Source organism: Podarcis vaucheri (assembly GCF_965113315.1).
Source record: "Podarcis vaucheri genome assembly, chromosome: 3".
Lineage (NCBI taxonomy): Eukaryota > Metazoa > Chordata > Lepidosauria > Squamata > Lacertidae > Podarcis > Podarcis vaucheri.
In genome coordinates, this window is record NC_138761.1 from 87,001,327 (window position 1) to 87,020,881 (window position 19,555).

Below are 19,555 nucleotides of genomic sequence, written 5' to 3' on the forward strand. Positions count from 1 at the left end.
ATTAAAAAATTCTAAAGATTTTTTTAAAAAAAAGTCAAATTTTCGATTGGGGCGCCGTCACTAGATGACCCCTGGGGTTCCCTCCCTCCCTCCCGCTCTGCGCCTCCCTCCTCCTCCTCCTCCGGGGAGGCCCTTCCTGGCTCTCGGCCAAGGCTTGGTGGCTGCCACTCACTCACTCGCTCGCCCACCCGTCCCTCCATCCCTGCACCCGGCCTCTCCCCCTCCGTCCCCGGCGCGGGGGCTGCCGGGATCCGTAGTCCCCTCGCCCTTGGGCTCCGCGCCCGCGCGGGGTGCGCAAACTACGTTTCCCAGCGTGGCCTGGCGGGCCGGGCGTTTTGTTTGAAGCGCTCTTCTCCCGGCCATGGAATGAGCGCCGCGGCGGCGGGCGGGCGGGCAGGGGCTCTTCCGCGCAGACCCCGCGCAGCCTGCCTGCGCCCCCGCGGAGATCGGGCGGCAGGATGGAGCCCGGGGATCCCCGCGGAGGCGGAGCAGCAGAGGCGGAGGCTGCCCCCCAGGTAGGGCTGCGTCGTGGTTTTTTTTATTTTTGCAATGCTGCATCCGCGCCGGAGGGGACACATCGGACGTGCAAGGCAATGCATGCGTGCAGGCGTTGCATGGAGTGCAGTGCAATGCAATGGTAACGCGGTGCCCTGCATGCATTCAACTTCCACCGGCGCTCCGGACTTGGCAGGTGAGGGGGTCCCCAGTGGGCGGCAGAGAGAGCCGGGAGGGCGAAGGGGAGCCGGGGGGGAGCAGCGCTGCTCCCCGAACCGAGCCCGGGGGGAAACTTCGGCGTCGTTGCGCCGGGTGTTGGAAGCGGAGGCTGGCGGAGGCCCCTCACCTGCAAAACCTGGTCGCCTCTCATATATTTCGTGCATTGCATTCATCGCCCGCTTTCTCCTCCAAGGAGCTCCTGGGGGTGCACGTGGTTCTCCCTGTGTTATCCTCGCAACAACAGCCCTGCGAGGTGGGTCAGGCGAGTGGCCCAAGGGAGCACCCAGGGATTGTCCTGGCCAGGTGGGGTGATTTGAACCCTGCTCTCTGCCCGGTCTTCGTCCTCATTTAGCCCCCACATGTGCATGACTGTGCATGACTGAGGTTTTCCCTCCTCGTCTTGGCTATGGTGTGAGTCTGTCCTGTTAATTAATGGGGTTCTGCCTTTGGAGAAGATGAGCCAGCCCTCAAGGAGGTGATTATGTAATTTGCTAGCAATTCATGTCCCTCCCGGCGTGACGCTGCGCGCTGACGTCACGGGGCTGTAATGGTGGTGTGCCTCGAGATTTTTTTCATGAAACAAGTGTGCCTTTGCCCAAAAAAGGTTGGGAAACACTGAGGTAGGGACCGGCTGTTCCCAGGAAAGGCAAGGGTTAAGTTCTAGCTCAGATTCGGAGGAGGGGAGATACAAGCCAGCTCTAGCCAGGAGGGTAGGAAAAAGAGTGGGGAAAGCGAAGGGAAGGGCGCCTTCGCCATTTTGAGAGTGGCTGGTCACGGAGAAGCAGAGCTCAGAAGGTAGCTGAAAGAAGTGACTCTGAGGAATAATATTTAAGAACCGTTTATAAGATTGTTTTGTTAATACGCAATAAAAAGTTATAAAAGAACAAGAAGCATTTGTGTGGTGATCTGAAGAGGACAACGGCCAGTCCTGACATGTACAATATAAACACACATTACTTCAATAATAGCAGGAAAAACATCAATAACGTATCAGTGAAAACAGGCTGGTTAAAAAAAAAAATCACATTCCAAAGCCCTGTCTGAAAAACACACATTTTAAAATAAACGCCCTACTTATCCCTTTTCTATCCTTAGCAATATAAAAGAAAATGCAAAAGAAAAAGTCTGAAAACTGAAAAATGTTTATATGTGGATAGTGAGCCACATCAGCAGAACTGAACTTTTGTAATTGCTGCACAATTTCCTCAGTTGTCAATGGCCTATCACAGTCATTTGGAGAGACCATTCAGCCATTTCCTTCTCTGTTGGCTGTTCTCTTCTCTCTAGGAATCAATTCTATTACTTTAACCCTACCCTTTTCAAGTAGGGTTTATATGCATTTCCTCCTCCGGCTCCCGCCCTAAGTTGCAGAAGGGAGTGGTAATCTTGATTTGGCAGTGAGGAAGGAAACCTTTTATTCCAACAATCCCAATGAAAATTGCTTCTTTACAACATGTGGATGGAGAAACAGGGAATGCCAACTTTCTTATTGCATGTTAGACTTCTGGAAGCAGTGTTGCCTTCCATTTCCAGTTTAAAGTAGAACATCAATGATTGGCTGCTGCTAAACTGCCCATGTCTGGAAGCACCCACCATCACTGTATTTGTATTTGAAGCCTCCATTTGATATTTGCAATTAATATTGCAAAAAAGATTGCAAGCATCAAAAAGGTTTGTGGATTATCAGTGGAGTGCACATAATTAAACTAATCAGTGATTAAAAGCCGGGTGGGATTTTCCTTTCCTGTGTCAGGTAAGATTAGATCATATCTTTGGCAGCATCAATCTTTAATTATTACATCTGCCTGTAATTTCAAATAAATCAGAAGGGCTGAAATATTGCACAGTTAAATTATGACCCACAAACTGTTCTAAATGTCGTTTATGTTGGTTTTGTTCTACTGAATTGCGGCTTACTGTTGCCAAGGGAATCAAAATGTTTGGTTCAGCCCCTAAATTAAAACATACGGCTCCACAAAGAGTTCTTCATATCCGGAGGCAATACTGAGGGCTCTTGTTGCTGTTTTGGGACCTGCCTGCAACAGCAGTTTCCCTTTAAGCTCCCACCAGTGATGGAAAGCCTTTCCCCCCAGGTACACACTCTGGGAAGTGAGTTGGGAAACCTGGAAAATCCACCTTTGTTAAAACATTTATTACAAATGAGGAAAGGAATGCCTTTTTTCCAGCACAGAATACAAGGCGGTATCCTTTCTGGCAAAATGAACAAACACTACAGTCCTTAACCACCGTTGAGTCTCTTATGGTGCCACTGGGTTGCCTGGGTGTCCCTGCGAGTAGACAATCTCAAGCTGCTCCTTGGCTCTGTGGGCTGCTGAATCCCCTTGCACCATTCTGCTCCCACATCACTGTTTCCTTTCGCCTCTATCCTCCACAGAACGTGATTACAGTCTCCCCTCATCAGGCGAATTTTGCAAAGACACTCTTCTTCCTTACTAGCCCATCTCCTTCTTTCTCTCAACTAACTGCCCCAACTGACACTTTCCCAATGTTCTAATTCCTGTGGTGACAGTTGCCAAAACTGCCCAGAGTTACGCTTTTACTTTTAAAATACGTCAAAACAGAAACACTAAACAAACATCTCGTTACTAAGGTACACGGATGTACACCTGTCCTCTGCAAATCTATCAATTTCTGTTCTCATTTTTCCAGTCTTAAACTCAGTTCTCCAAATTTGCACAACCTGCCATTTTTTATTTTAAAAAATCCTAATGAAAAATCATCAGTATTTCAGTGAAAAGTCTCATCCTCATCTTTTTATTATTTCTACCCCGTCCATCTGGCTGGGTTTTCCCAGCCACTCTGGGCAGCTTACAGCACATAAAAATTGTAAAACATTAGACACTAAAAATTTCCTGATACAGATGTCTTCTAAAAGTCAGATAGTTTTTTATTCCCTTGACATCTGATGAGAGGGTGTTCCACAGGGTGGATGCCACTACTGAGAAGGCCCTCTGCCTGCTTCCCTGTGACCTCATTTCTCACAGTGAGGGAACCACCAGAAAGCCCTCAGAACTGGCCCTCAGTGTCTGGGCTGAATGGTGCAGGTGGAGACGCTCCTTCAGGTATACTGGGCCGAGGCCGTTTAGGGCTGGTAAAGGTCAGCACCAACACTTTGAATTGTGCTTGAAAACGCACTGGGAGTCAATGTAGGTATTTCAGGACTGTTGTCATATGGTCTCGGTGGCCACTCCCAGTCACCAGTTTAGCTGCCACATTCCGGATTAGTTGTAGTTTCTGAGTCACCTTCAAAGGTAGCATATTGCAGTAGTCCAAGTGGTAGATAACCAGAGCATGCACCACTTTGGCGAGACAGTCTGCGGGCAGGTAGGGTCTCAGCCTATGTACCAGATGGGAGTTGGCAGACAGCTGCCCTGGACACAAAATTGACCTGCAACTCCATGGACAGCTGTGAGTTCAAAATGACTCCCAGGCTGTGCACCTGGTCCTTCAGGGGCACAATTGCCCCATTCAGGACTAGGGAGTCCCCCACACCTACCCATCCCCTGTCCCCCCAAAACAGTACTTCTGTCTTGTCAGGATTCAACCTCAATCCGTTAGCCGCCATCCATCCTCCAACTGCATCCAGACACTCACACAGGATCTTCACCACCTTCACTGGTTCCAATTTAAAGGAGAGGTAAAGCTGGGTATCATCCGCATACCCAGCCCAAACCCTGATGATCTCTCCCAGCAGCTTCATATAGATGTTAAAAAGCATGGGGGAGAGGACGGAACCCTGAGGCACCCTACAAGTGAGAGCCATGGGGTCTGAACACACATCCCCCAGCACCTCTTTCTGGACACGGCACAGGAGCAACCACTGTATAACAGGGGCCCCAGCTTTTACCTCTAGACAGTCCAGATGGTCACGCTGGCCGATGATCTCCAGCAGGCTAGGGACAAAGCTGAAAGCTGTTTCCTAGTTCTACTGGATCTCTCAATGGCCTTTGACACCATCCACCTCTCCTCATCAATGCCCCCCCCTTCCTCTGACTACCTGGTGATGGGGTCCTCCCTCATGGCCAAGAGAGCAAAGCATTCAAGGGATAGTGCAGGGGTGGGCAAGGTTTACCTTGCCTGGGCCAGTTCACTCCAGCAGAGATCCCTCCATAGGCTGGATCACACAAACGCATGCACACATGATTTTCGGTGTCTGTGCATGCACAGATGCGATTTCTGGCACCGCGGAAGCGAGTCGCCGCGCCACGCTGGTTTAGCACAGCGCATGGGGACTTGCCGAGTGGGTGGCTCAGTTCGGGGGTGGCTTGTGAGCCAGTTAAACGACCCTCGTGGGCCACTTGTGACTCCTGGGCCTTAGGTTGCTGACCCCTGGGCTAGTGCCTGAAGTGGTTCCACTAGGAGATTCTTTCTAAGATCTGTTAAAAGTCATTTCCAATACTAACTAAAAGCTTCCTGTTCAGCCCATTTTAGTGCTTCCCTTAAATTTCCTTATTAGTCAGCTTTTGTTCTCAGTGATGGTAGGCAATTGTTTTTTCTTCCCCTACCATAGAGAAATAATGCAATAACAGAAAGAAAAGAGAAGCAAAAATATGGGAAACTATCAGTGCACTAGCCTCTCTCCCTAAAGGGGACAAAACCTAACTAAAGAAAAGCCAATTCTGTACTGACCACGCTCACTAGGAAAGCCATAAAGCATGTTGGACCTGCCAACAAAAACCTGTGTTCTTAAAGTTGAATGGCAACTCCCACATACACCATCAATGCATTTTAATGTCAACTTTTTATATTTCAAAAGTGGTTTGTTATATTTATTCTGTCCAATGTTGTGCTTATCTCTAGTTATTTTCTATCATTCAGGTTCTACAGGGGGGGAAATAAGCCTTCTCTATCTGTCTCACACATGCAAAAGGCTGCTACATAGGAGCAAAACAGTATCTCAGACCCAAACAGGTGAGTGGCAATAAGAACAATTTACTGTTCTACATGCAAGAACAGGGATACAGGCTCCTGCTGAACAAAAAATTGATCCCCAGGTCAGTATCAATATCCATGCCAAAATGTTCTTAATCTTCACACATAGTTAAACCCGAGTCTGGAATAAGAGTCTCCAGTTTTGTTTAGTCCCAGGCCTTCGCATAAATCTGTCCTCAACTTGATTCTTTAAACACTGTAGAACAAACTGCATCATAATCTATCAAAATTAAAATTCAAGTAAAAAATCCTAACATCATCATGCAAAAAGATAAGCAGTCTTAGATTTTTTTTAAAGCAACATTGTAAGAAGCTAAGAGCTTAAGAACTTGTCAAGCAGGCCAATTTTGAGGCTTTGTTTTTTAAGCTTTAATGAGTAATCTTGATCATCAAGTGAAAAATAATATTGTTCCCAAGTGAGTTTTCCCATGTCCTCATTTTTCTACTTAATAACAATGAAATCTTACCGAACATAATCAAAATTTCATCCAAAATGACCCGAAGACATGCTTAAGAAAATGTTTATTTTCCCCAGAAACTTTGCTAATAGTTGGCTGCTGAAATACACACACACACACAGACACTTTATTAATCTTTTTCAACTTCCATGTCTGGCCTTTGACACCAGAATTGTGTATTGCAGGACCCACCCTATTCATGTGATTGCAATTTGTTTTAACTGTTTTAAAACTGAATTTTAAATTGAAACCTGCCCTATGAACTGCTGTTGAAGGGCAGGAATAATAATAGTAATAATGCATATGGAGGCATTAGCACAACCCTTTTTTGTTATTTATTTGTTTAAAAAATATTTATATGCTGCTTTTTCAAGCAAAGCCCATCCAAAGCAGCTTGCAACCATTAAAACTACAAGTATATAAAACAAAAAAAACCCCAGATTAACATGACTTTTAAAATGTATTTTATTCTGAGTTTATTAAAACTAGAATTTTTTACAATCAAAGCCTTTTCACTGCTCTGGGAAAAGTGGAATAAAATTGTTCCCCCATTCCAGACTGTTAGCAAAATGGTACATTGTGCAAACAAAGTACAGAGAGTCATGACAGTGGGTCAAGGTAGGGTGTTACTGAATTTGTAAGTAGTATTTGGACTGCCACACAGAAATATCACTCCTATATTTCTTCAGGAGAAATGGTGCTTACATTATCAGGAAACTAAGCATATTCAGCAACACTATTAGATTTTATCCTATTCTATCTTAAGTGTTGGGAAGATTAATCCTCTGCTATTGTTTTGTACTATTGGTTCTTCTTTTGATCAACAAGGAAAACGGAATGCAAAGGTTTACATTCATCCACTGCATGAAAGTATTTCTGGAGATGTATTAGCTCAGAATTATGCTTCAACTTTTCCAGGACTAACCCTGGAAACTAGCAATATCTGATGAGTCACTTGGCAAAACAGAGCTTTAAGGGAAACTTAATGGCATGTTTATGTTATAATATAAGATTCATAGACTCTCAAACCCTGTCCTTGCTGTGCTGCTATTTAACAGCTTAGCATTCATCAGTGTTTTCTAGCTTGGCATATAAAATTGGCTCCTTTATATTGTTAAGCAAGCAGGACTCAGTTGCTGGCATGGACATTTTTCCAGTGTTTATATATGATCACAGCTTGTCTGAGCTTGAAAGCTATTTGCATAGTCTCTATCTGTTTAGTAACTTTTGGCTGGGATTTCTTTCCCCCCAACTCCCTTACTCTCAGAATCAAGATTTCTCCCTACACTCAATTAAGCAGCAATTATATCACTTCTGAGTCTTTGAAGACGGATGCAAGTCATCACCTTAACACTTTACTATCACTTTAGAAAAACTTTTAAAATTTAGAGAATCTCTTGCATAACTTTTTTATGCCAATATATTTGCAACAGCAACTCTTCATGGCTGCTAAACAAAACTGCCTTGCCCTTTTTAAGATCACAAATTATAAGTTTCTCCTACCTCTGGGTACTATCGCATAATTATATTCTTGTTATTTGGCAATGAATGTACAACGTTGAGATTTAAGAGGCAAGAGGTGAAAATGTTCCAAAATAAAAACGAATTGAGCCATCAACAATATATATAGCCAAGTGCCAGTTTCACCCCTTAGGACTGAATTAAAGAGGCTACATCTAGACCTTTTTCATACATTACACAGCAACAGCCCCAGGGTTGCCAGTGAGTGTGCAGTACTCAACACATAGCTGGGATTGTCTTTGGCTCCAAGCATATTGCAGGATTTCTAAGTGCTTCTTTGTTGCAATACAGTGGTACCTCAGGTTAAGTACTTAATTCGTTCCAGAGGTCAGTACTTAACCTGAAACTGTTCTTAACCTGAAGCACCACTTTAGCTAATGGGGCCTCCTGCTGCTGCCGCACCGCCGGAGAACGATTTCTGTTCTCATCCTGAAGAAAAGTTCTTAACCTGAAGCACTATTTCTGGGTTAGCAGAGTCTGTAACCTGAAGCGTATGTAACCTGAAGCATATGTAACCCAAGGTACCTCTGTAATACTTTACATTTCTTGGTGCACACCTAAAATGCATCTTATATGAATGAGATTTTTGTTAAATCCTACTTTCTTATTCATCAGATGAAAAAGATATGAACCGTTGCAAGGTTTTTTAAATTTCTGCCAAGTACAATCTTGCCAAGCTGTAGCATCCTTGGCTTTTTCATTTTGAATCTCTATTACAAAGCAGCCACCAATAATGTAAGGCTGCCAACCTCTGTCATGAGAACTGTTCTCATAAACTGCACAAGCAGGCCACGCCAGCATAGGCTTGCATTCTGTTGGCCTCGCTATGAGAGTAACACTACCAAAGTCTTTCCTTTATGATCCTTGAGACCTAGTAATTGATTCAGTTAAATAGAAGCCCCAAACATGTATTCCTTATCATTAATAATAAATTGTCCAGAGCCTGCAGCTTTTACAAAGCATAAACCAAACACTGTCTTGAATTTCAAAGCAAAATATGTCAACCTTTTTATAAAAATAAAAGAAAATCACTGAAAATAAAGAAGCCAGGTAGCTCCCAAATGCCCAGCAGCTGTTACTGTTACATGTCAATTTAGACTTTACATTATTAGTATAAACTACAGATTCTGGTAAAACAACATCTGACGCACACACAGGAAGCGCTCATCATTTCACATACCGTAGTATGTATTCTGTAAAGGTAAGATCTTTTATGTCAGCATTTCAGATGTAATATTAGTTTTGAAAGCATGATGAGCAATTCATGTATCTGCAAAAACTTTCATTACCAATGTAAAGTCTGAATGTTCAAAATTAAGTCTTAAGGCGTTCATTACTGGTAATAGCTCTTGACTTCTGCATATATTTAAAATCAGGTATACATATTAATGTGATTTATTTAAGGATGAGGCATGCACATAGCATTGTGTTTGCAATGCATTTAAAAGATGATGGTGGTGGTTTTTCAGATTAACACACTAATGTTGTCAAAATTAGCTACCAAGAAAAAAGAGATGACATGAAAGAGTCAAAAATCTTAGATATGTGCTGCTGAGAAGATTGCTATAAGAGAACCAGAGTGGTACAGGTTAGCAAAAGTGTTTCATGTGAGCCAGAGAAACCTGAGTCCAAATATCCACTATGTCATGAAACTCAGTAGGTAACTTTGGGCCTGTAATCATGTTGTTTATGTGGTAAAGTTTATGATAATAATGCTATATCATTTCCAGCAAGGTAAGGGTTAACTGAAAACAAAGTGATTACCAAAGACAGACTAGCAGGCAGCAGACTGTCATTGTAGTCTATTATCATCAAGAAGATGGCTATGTTTGAGGAGGCTGCTGACTTCATATTCAGAATCAAATGCATCAAAAGGGTGGTCAGTTGTAATTGGTCAGTTAATGGGCATTCTACCTCATCTTATTGGCTCATAATTATAGACCAATAAGGGGATCAAAAATCACCCAAATGATTATTAATAAAAAGCCTGGTGTAAATAAAAAGCCTGGTTTGATACTGGCCAAGGAGAGAAGCTCTTGTCAGCTGAAGTAGAATGATTAAGGACTTAGGAAGAGGCTTCATAAGTCTGAAGAGTGCTAGGAATCGCAGCAGAGGTTGCATCTTAAGGGGAGCTGAAGATCTAGCCTAGCAGCTGATATTATGGGGCAAATTGCTGAAGGAGTTCTGCTAAGAAGGGAACAGGGTCTGTGCCAACGCTGAGCAACAAAGCTGATTGGTAAGTATCGTGCATAGTTTCGTTTGTGTATGATGAGGTTAGTTGCTTTTTAGATGAGCTAAAATCAAAAGTTTAGCTGAAGATCTAAACGCTTGTTGGAGAGATACTACAGAGTCTGATATGGAGGAAGAACACAATTCAGTCTCTTTTCTAGAGAAGAAAGGCTTAGTAGTAATGGTTTCTGTCCTTGTGGTTTTCTCACCCTACACCTACAAGCCAAACCATATTCTACCAGAGAACCAGGGAAATTGAAGCTGTTTGAGGGAGGTGACCAGGAAAACTAAAGAAAAAAAATCATTGTAAGAAAACCTCTCAGAGGTTTACAAAAAAATAAAAACTTGACTTGCCATTCAGGATGAGAAGGCCTCAGTTCAAAATTATTTAAACAGTTCACTTCTAAAGTGAACATGTCATAATTTATTTACTTATTTATTTATTGCACTTACATCCCACCTACTTCTCCAAGGAGTTCAATGTGTTATGCACGGTTCTCTCCCTCATTTAATCCCCACAACAACCCTGTGAGGTAGCTTAGGTTGAGAGACAGTGACTGGCCCAAAGTCACCCAGTGAGAGTCATGGTCAAGCGGGGACTTGAACCCCGGTCTCCCAGGTGCTATCCACAAGCTATTTTCAGTGTCTTAGGGTGTCTTCTCCTGGCAATCTGTATTTGAGCAATATTGCTTCAGCTTTCCAAATGAGGGATAACAGCAATGAAAACAATATAGCTCCCTTGTTGCTGAAAACAGTCAAAGAAACTAATAAAAACAGCTGAAATCTAGTCAGTGTGTCTTTACTAGTTCTGAGATCATATTGAATATATGGGAGGATTCATCCACTGTCCTGTTTAATTATCTTTTTTTCATAGAAGAGCAAGTGAATCAGTGTCATATTTCAACATTCACCTAAGGGAAAGTGTGAGCATGGTGCTTCACCAAGACTCAATGACATGACTCTACCCACTCAGGAAAGGGTGGGAAGAGAGAATGTTGCACAATAGGATTTATACATGGATGGGCCTCTGAAACATCAGTCTCACATGTTAAATGAAGGTGTCTATTAGGCAAAGAGGGTCACAAGTAAACATGCGAATTAATCCTTATTTTTTTACAGTGCAGAAGAAGCTGACTCATACAGAGCCAGACCACTGGTCCATCTACCGATAGGTTAGTTTTTTCTAAACTGACTGGCTGTCTCTCTCCTTGGAGATACTAGGGGTTGAATGTAAGAACTTCTGCATGCAAAACAGATCACTGAGCTCCAGCTTTCCCTGCCCAATAAAGCTAGGAAATTAGCATGCACAAGATCTGCTTTATATCTACTTTAAAAACACAGCTCTGCTATAAAGCCAACTTGATATCCAAATATATAGGATATTTCCCAGGAGAAAGTCCCAAATGGTATGCAGTTGCCTCCTGTGGCCAAATGTGGCTGTGTAGAGAATGCTGCTACTAATACTAATAAGGGCCTTTCTGCATGCTTGGTATTGGTTTATTAGGAATGCACAAAATAGTTATTCATTTGTTGTCCACAGCCCCCATGCCCCCTTTCCTCAAGAGTTGTTCTTTCATCACATTTCACCACACCAAGATGACAACATTGTGTATCTGGAAAATGTGATACCTTCCCCAACAAAACACATAATTGCAGAATGCTAGGTGACAGTATGAGTGGCACAGACATTGATTTCACATTGCAACTAGCAATACATTCACACACACACATTTTTCAGTGCTTTTGAGGCTTAGTGCTCTTCTGCTATGCCATTATCTAGTCTTAAACAACACAAAAGTGGACATCCGCTTTCCCTTTCAGAAATGCCCACCACTTCGTTAGCTTTATGCTTCTTCTTGCATTTACACACTCCAGCATCAGCATATGTCTCTAACCATGGGTAGTAATGCCCACTGGACATAACCTAGTGTCCTTCTCAGTAAGCATGCATAGAATTGCACTGTAAGTGCAATTTTCTTCAGGATTTATTGAGAAAAAATAGCCTGTAAGACTCACCCTTTCTTGCTTACAAGACATCCTTTCATTCTCTAGAACACACCAATGTGCACTTTTTAAGGGAAACAGCAGCACAGCTATCCCACTCCATTCTATATACAGTGGTACCTTGGTTTACGAACTTAATCCATTCTGGAAGTCCGTTATTAAACCAAGGCTTGCTTTCCCATAGCAGCGGGGGAATCAATTTAAAAATGGAACGCACTCAATAGGAAGCGAAACATGTTCTTATTCCAAGGCAAAGTTCACAAACCAAAACACCTATGGTACGTCTGGGTTTGCAGCATTCTTAATCCAAATTGTTCATAAACTAAGCTGATCTTAAACCAAGGTACCACTGTACAGCGGTACCTCGCAAGACGAATGCCTCACAAGACAAAAAACTCGCTAGACGAAAGGTTTTTCTGTTTTCGATTTGCCTCGCAAGACGAATTTCCCTATGGGCTTGCTTCGCAAGACGCAAACGTCTCGCGACTTTGTTTCCTTTGTCTAAAAACAAAGACATGTTTTGTTTATAAAGTTAATTTATTTTCCCTTCAATTTTTGAACTGCTCTTTACAGTATGTGTGACTTTAAAGAGCAGTTAATAAACTGTTGTTGTACCAAATTTGGCTTTGTTTGGACTTTTTTTGACCATAGGAACGCATTAATTGAATTTCAATGCATTCCTATGGGATTTCGTGATTCGCAAGACGAAAAATTCGCTAGACGACAAAACTTGCGGAACGAATTAATTTCGTCTTGCGGGGCACCACTGTATGTGTTTTTATTTTGTAAACCACTGTGTGATCTTCAGATGAAAGGTGGTTTGGAAATGAAATGAAATAAATAAATATATGTGGAAGACAGACACTGAAGTGTTGTTGACACAGCGCCAGACTTTGACTTGAGAGACATGGGGAAAAGGTTTTCCCAACACTACCCCCATGAGCCAATTGGAGGTGCAGAGGACACATGTGGTGGGAGAGGGGAGAAAGTCCTGTTACACTAATGAAAGTCTTTGCATGAGCTTCCACTGGTAATGCTCAATAACTGAATCCTGCCTATGGGATTGAAATCCTTGCTTAGTTCACTAGTTCCCTTTGGGCAGTCACTATCCCTCAAGATTGTTATAAGGATAGTAATTTTCTTTCAGAACTGGCTTTTTTCAGGGAGAGAGCCTTTTCTACAATGGCCCAACATCTCTGGGGCACATTGCTACATTCACTCGTAACAAGTTCCATCACTTCAGATGCTCATGAAAGCCCTAAAGGTTCACTAGCTTTCAAATGAGTTTTCCACAGCTACTTTATTCTATTAACTTATTTGGTTGCAGTCAGGTACTTTATTTTAGCATTTTAGGGGCTGATATGTTATTGCATTATTACTTTTTATTCTTACTGATTTTATTTACATAGCCGTATCATATTGCACTTTTTTATAAGTTGTTTTGAGAGAGGGTTTTTTTAAACCTTAAAGGTGTCCTTTAAAGATTGTGAATATAAAAATGGGATAACCTGAGCTTTCTGAAGCAATGACAAAACAAAATGTGATAAATATACATCATGCTACTGAAAGAAACTTGGAAAAGAACAGTGCAATAGGCATGCTATGGCAGCATTTCAGATGTTTTGTGATGTTAACCCAGTGACCTGCAGGGCCCTTAAAAATGCTCCTGAAAAACACAGCAACCATTCCTGGGCTCCTACCTCAGAATAAACATAGAGCATGTGTGTGCAGACTGCGAACTCAGTTCAGTTCTGGTACTAAAAACTATTTTTGAGGCCCAGAATATGCTCAGAGGCACCTTGTTCTTCCATTATAATCATGTGTATTTTGCAGCTGGCTCTGACTGATAGTCTGTATAATCCTGAGATTCTAGGGGGGGGAGGGACCAAAGTAGATCCAACAAAAATGAAGTCTCCCTACCACATCAGAAAGGTGAATTCTGAATCATTTATGACCAAGCTCCTCAACTCTATTTTCCGCTTCCTTGACAGAATTGGAAGAGCTCCTACCTGCTCTTTCTCTTAACAGTAAAACAGTACAAACTAAAACAAAACTCTTTTCATGAGTACATAGGTCTCTCCAAAGCAGTGTAAAAATGATCTCACTCAGGATTACATTTTAAAAATGAGGTGGCAGAGGGGCAGATTCAGGGGAGAAATGGCAACCACAGTCAAAGGTGAAGCAAACAGAGCACATAAATGGTTATACAGTACATTTAAACCACAGTTCAGCAAATAATCTCACATTTAAATCTGTGTAGCTCATCATACTTATTTCCCCCCTGCGGAACTTCTGCATAAAGCAGATAATATATCTGTTCCGAATTCAGCTCACCAATGATAGTCTTAAATTCCCTTATTAAGGCTAAAATTCTAAACCCACTTGCTGGGAAGCAAACCCCATTTAACAGAGTGTTTACTTCTGTATAGCCACCCTCGGGGCTTTCTTGCAATCAAAAAGTACAACAGACAGAATATGCATCATTATTTTTAGGCCAATAAAGTTATCTCACCTCTTTTAAAGACAGCTTCCCCACGTAGTACAGTGTTATTTGCATAGACCACTTCGGCTTTTACTGTAACCTTTTGTGGGCTCTTTTTCAGCATAGCTACTCCAATAGTCAAATTTGCTCCAGGCCTGATGCTCTTAAGAGCTGCCAACAGGTATGTGGGCCTAAAAGAAGGGACAAAACAGATTACACTCATGGCCTGATACTCCTTTCACTACTCCAACATCAAGGCTGCAACTCAGTGGCAAAGCTTCTCCTTTGCATGTAGATGGTTCCTGATTCAATCTATGACTTCTCCAGGTAGTGTGTCCCATCTGAAACTCTGTAGATCCTCTGCCAGTCAGTATGGACTATACTGCACTAGGTGGGCCAGTGGTCTGACTCCGTATGTGCCAGCTTCCTAAATAATCTCTGGCCTGATTCATATGTGGATTCAGCCAAGTTGCAAGGTGGGGGGGGGGAGAATACAAGTCCTAACTGGTGGAAAATTACTGCTAAATAAAGCTCCGGAAGCCTCATAAGTATAGGAGAAAAAAATACTGTGCTCAAAAAGTATGGGAATATAAGAAAGGGAAAGTATGGTAATATAAGAAACTTTGCCCGCCCACCGGTAAAATAGTGTAATAACCCCCTAATCATCATCATTCTCAGACCTCTGACTCCACATGCATCCTTTCAGTTTTCATAGAAAGTGGATTCAGGCAAAGTGATCTTCTGCTCTTGTAGTGACAGGCTAGAATCCTATACTAGCTTACCTGGGAGTAAGCCCCAATGGACCCCATAAGAATTGCCCCCGCAATTATGAACTGAGGAGCTGCGGGCAAAATAGGTGGTTTGACCCCCCCCCCCCAAGAAAAAAAAAACCACTACTGAGTGTGCAACTGGGCTGTGGGTGATCTGCAGTCTGACACTCGGCACTCTTGCAAGATTTGCCTCGGCTCCCGATTCTGAAATCCCCACGAGTGCAAAATCTGGCCTTCTGTGCAGGACAGGGCAGGAGGAGGCGAGCGGGCAGTAACCGTTTCCCTTATTTCTGCAAGCCTTTCCCACCCACCCCGTCCATCTTCTCCCCACCCACTTCCAGTTCCTACCCAGCAGCTTCGGCCCACGAAGTTGCCCAGAGGAGGCACAAAGTGAGCCCAACGGCGGCGGGCAGCCGAGCGCCCCTGCGAGCCGCGGGAGCGGCGTCCGGCAACCGCAGCATCCTGCGGCGGGAATGGGCCGCTTTGCCTGAAGATGCCGCTTCGCGCCTCTTTCGCCTTCTCCCTCGTCTTCTCCTCCTCCTTCCCCGCGCAGCGTTTGCCTATCCTTTCAGCGGCGGCGGCGGCAGGGAGGAGGGCGCCTTGCTCGGGCAGTGAAAGGCGCTCCTTGTGGAAAAGCGGAGGCGGCAGCTTCTCTCCCCCGAGCGTCTGGCTCCACCCCGCCCGCCCTTCACGCCCACAGGGCATCCCCACCCTCGGCCGCCGCGGGGCAGGAGCAAGGCCGCGTGCGGGCATCGCCGCCACCCCCCGCGGCAGCTTGTGAGGCGTGGGTCGGTGGGTGGGTAGGGTCTTTTTGTCCGCGAGCTCCCTCGGGCAACGTTGGGGGGGGGAGGGCTATGAGGGCGACCGTTTCAGACAGGCCCACCCCCTTGTGAAGCAGGCACTAGAGGGAAGGAGTTGGGCGAAGCTGTGGGTGGGTTGCTCAGTGGAAAGAAATCCGAGGACGGCCTCAGCTGAGTCACAGGTTGGATAGGCGAGAGAAGGGTGTTTCCCTCGCAGAGGGTGATGTCTGTGGTACAGAATGTGCCAGGGAAGGTAGAAAGAGAGAAGCGCTGTTCTAAATCTTACCTCAGGCTCTGGATTACATGCCCTGTTAACGGATCCCCTCCATTTTGCCAACCCCCCTCGGCCAAATTTACACAGTACCCCCCCCTTTTTTTTGCAATGCACCATCACGGCAGCCTAGCCATCAAAACAAGAGTTAGGTTCCATAGCCCATGTCGTATTGGGCACACAATGTGCACATGCATCAGTCACAGGTGGGTTGCCCAAATCATCTGCTTACTTTACGCATCATAAAAGTGCCAGCTCATCGCTTTTAATAAGTTATTAATGCCCTCTCCACAGGGGCTTGCCTGGCCACTGACTTTGGTGTTGTTTAACTGTCAGATGAATACCTTTACTGTATGTATATATATTCCCACATCTTTTAACTTTAGGTTGTACCCTTCGAGGCTTGTGTTTTTTATGCTGTATTGTACATTAATTTGTTTTCATTCTCGTTTGCTTTATTTCTAGTTACGTTTGGGAATTATGTTATAAGGTGCCCTATAAATACTGTTAATAAATAATGTGGAGGCTTACCCACTGTGACTGAAGAGAGAGAATATTTTCAAAATAATGTCTGGATTACTTTTCTAGTTGCGTGATTTCAGTAGAACTTGTATACCAAAACTGAAACATGTTTCACCTCTCCGGGTATATTTTGTGAGTAACAAATGTTTTGGGATTTTTAATGCGTATCAGTTAAAATTATTCTGCAGACTGGGAACAACTTCTAGCAGCTTACCTGCTACTTCCAGCTCCTACCAGATGGATAATGGATGCCACAGTTCCTTCCGCAATCTTGTATGAGGCATTTATCTAGTGTGAGCCTTGCAACAACCTCTTCTTCGGGCTTTTAAATACATAGATCAGACACTTTTTAAAGAGGGAGTAGCTGGGGCAACTGACCCAGGGCTCACACATGTAGAGGGGCCGCGTGAAAATTAGCACCGGTGTATTCTTGCCATTTTTACTTCAATTTTTCAGAATACTAGTAACATGAACTCCATAAACTTAATCTGGAGGGAAGGGTGCCACAAAACAAACTCCACAGTGGGGTGGCATACTGTCCTAGAGCTATAACAGCATGAGTAACTGATTGTTATTGCAGGCAGCATGAATAGCAGCTCAGCCCAATCACGATGCCCTCAGGCTCTCTGCTTCCCTCATACACAGATTCTGATTGCTAGCAGACTCAGAAAAGAAGAAAGACAAACAGTTCAAATTGGGCACACTAAGATAAAGCAGAGGATGATGCATTACAAAGTTATCTCAGTCTGTTCCCTTTGCTCACAGCATCCAATTGCACAACATAGCCTTTCCAAACTCCCTTCTTACGTTACTGAAACCTTGTTTTAAACTTCCAGTTTTCTCCACTCAGGTCAATCCCTACGCTCTACTCAAACTTCCATCATTGTTTTAAACCAGCACTTTCCCCCTCACATTGTTATTCCATCCCTGCTTTATTCAAACCACTGCTGCTGTTTAAAATGGTCACTTCTTTCCACTCAATATCTTTCTGTCTCTGATTTACCCAAGGCCCCTGGGCACATGCAAATGTACTCATGCAGAACCTGTTATCAGCTTCTGCTAAAGACATGCAAGTTATGGGTGAAGCTAGCATGAAAACAGGGCTCTTGATTAGTGCATCAATGTTAATTGCATTTTGCAAATGCGTTTTCAACTTCTGTTCTTCAATAAGGGAGCAGATCGCAAAGCAGCTTCCTATATGCATTACAAAATACCGTATTTTTTGCTCTATAAGACTCACTTTTTCCCTCCTAAAAAGTAACGGGAAATGTGTGTGCGTCTTATGGAGCGAATGCAGGCTGCATTCTATCCCAGCAGCTATCCCAGAAGCCAGAACAGCAAGAGGGATAGTTGTGCAGTGAAAGCAGCAATCCTTCTTGCTGTTCTGGCTTCTTAGATTCAGAATATTTTTTTCTTGTTTTCCTCCTCCAAAAACCAGGTGCGTCTTGTGGTCTGGTGCGTCTTATAGAGCGAAAAATACGGTAGTTGAAAATGTGCACCCCACACCACACGCTCAGTATGAGTAAGCACTACATTGGAAACCTTATGTCTCGATGTGCATCTACACCCATCCCAATTTATGCATATAATTTCCAGAAGCACAAAGACACTGCATGCAAGAGTCTCCTCCGATGCTCAAGGTATGCTTTCTGAGTCAGGATGTAGGAATGTGGATATACTCCATGTGTAAACCATATACTCCACTGTATTCCCACTGACTTGCCCCACAATTCTAAATACATTTACTAGGCAATGAGTTTTATGGATTTCAGTGGAACTTTGTTCCATGTAAATCTGCGTAAGTTGAGAGCCTGGAGCTCAAATCATAAACACATTTCCTGTAAATTTCAGAAACATTTCAAAATTGAGGTATGAGGTATTATTACTATTACTGTATTTGTTAAATTTGTATAGTGCCCTCTTAGGGTAGTTCACAACAAAATATTACAATATAAAAACCACAAAGTACATAATAAAAACAAACACAAACCAATAATCCACCCTCGCACAACACATTTAAAAGGGCAGCTAATGTTAATCAGCCGAAGGACTGGAAGAGGAAAGTTTTTGGCTGATGCCCAGAGGTATATAATGAAGGCGTCAGCTGAACCTCCTTCGGGCGAGCATTCCACAAACGGGAAGCCACTGCAGAAAAGGCCTGTTTTTGTGTTTCCGACCTCTTGTGGAAGAGGCACACAAAGAACTACCGGTACCTCAGAGGATGATCTCAGGGTCTCTGAATTATTGCAGTTCTGAGCCATTGAAGGAATTAACCTCAGTCTTTTAAGCAAATTTGTCTGGAAGGAAAGGTTGTTGAAATTAGGACTTATATTCAGGTGATATCTTTAGGACTTGAATGTTGGATTGCTAATAGTTCAGAAGTCTGTATTTCAAATATTTTCTCTTGGCGCAGGAGATTATTATTATTGTTTATCAAATAGTGCAGACTTAGTACTGTAATTTAATTTTAATGCCTTTAATTACTTAGCTCCTTTTGTTCTCTTCCGAGAAACCACAGCCCTCTGCTGGAAAGAATCAGACATGCACTAGGCTCAAGTATCAAGCTGCGGCGATGCATAAATGAAAGTTTGCCACTCAGAGCCACACACAGAACAGTGGAGAAAGATCTGAAATCAGGTCTTCCACAGTCCCCGGCCCCGCACCCATGGTAAAAGTGGCTGGGATGGGGCCTGAATTAGAATAGCACCATGGCTTTACAGGTCAACCTTTTCCTCCTGGTAAATTTTCTCAGACTCAATCCTCCTACAGATACAAAACTACTTCAGGTGCTCATATGGTGGCAATTCAGATCAGGAAACCAGCACAAGAGA

The 19,555-nt window shown here is 43.4% G+C and overlaps 2 protein-coding genes and 1 long non-coding RNA gene across 6 annotated transcripts in view; 2 read left to right on the forward strand and 1 right to left on the reverse strand.

Moving 5' to 3' along the window:
• The window catches only part of CD109 (CD109 molecule), a 71,869-nt gene extending 55,602 nt beyond the window's left edge, over nucleotides 1-16,267 (reverse strand). The window contains exons 1-2 of one of the 4 annotated variants that reach the window (XM_082218237.1): nucleotides 16,218-16,267; nucleotides 14,392-14,552 (exon numbers count right to left, since the gene is read on the reverse strand). In XM_082218237.1, coding sequence (XP_082074363.1) covers nucleotides 14,392-14,485 — 94 coding nt within the window. In that variant the 5' untranslated portion in view covers nucleotides 14,486-14,552; nucleotides 16,218-16,267. Of the gene's footprint in view, nucleotides 1-14,391; nucleotides 14,553-15,479; nucleotides 15,805-16,217 lie in introns of those variants that run through there. The other 3 variants (XM_082218236.1, XM_082218235.1, XM_082218238.1) reach the window with 3 other exon arrangements.
• LOC309529953 lies at nucleotides 1,655-11,185 on the forward strand. The gene is made up of 3 exons (XR_014218548.1): nucleotides 1,655-3,325; nucleotides 5,554-5,646; nucleotides 10,995-11,185. It is a non-coding gene; the product is annotated as an uncharacterized lncRNA (long non-coding RNA).
• An 80-nt stretch (nucleotides 16,268-16,347) lies between the features above and the next one.
• Nucleotides 16,348-19,555, forward strand: part of SLC17A5 (solute carrier family 17 member 5) — a gene marked incomplete at its 3' end in the record, with an annotated part of 28,180 nt that continues 24,972 nt past the window's right edge. The window contains exon 1 of the mRNA XM_082218338.1: nucleotides 16,348-16,408. The remainder of the gene's footprint in view (nucleotides 16,409-19,555) is intronic.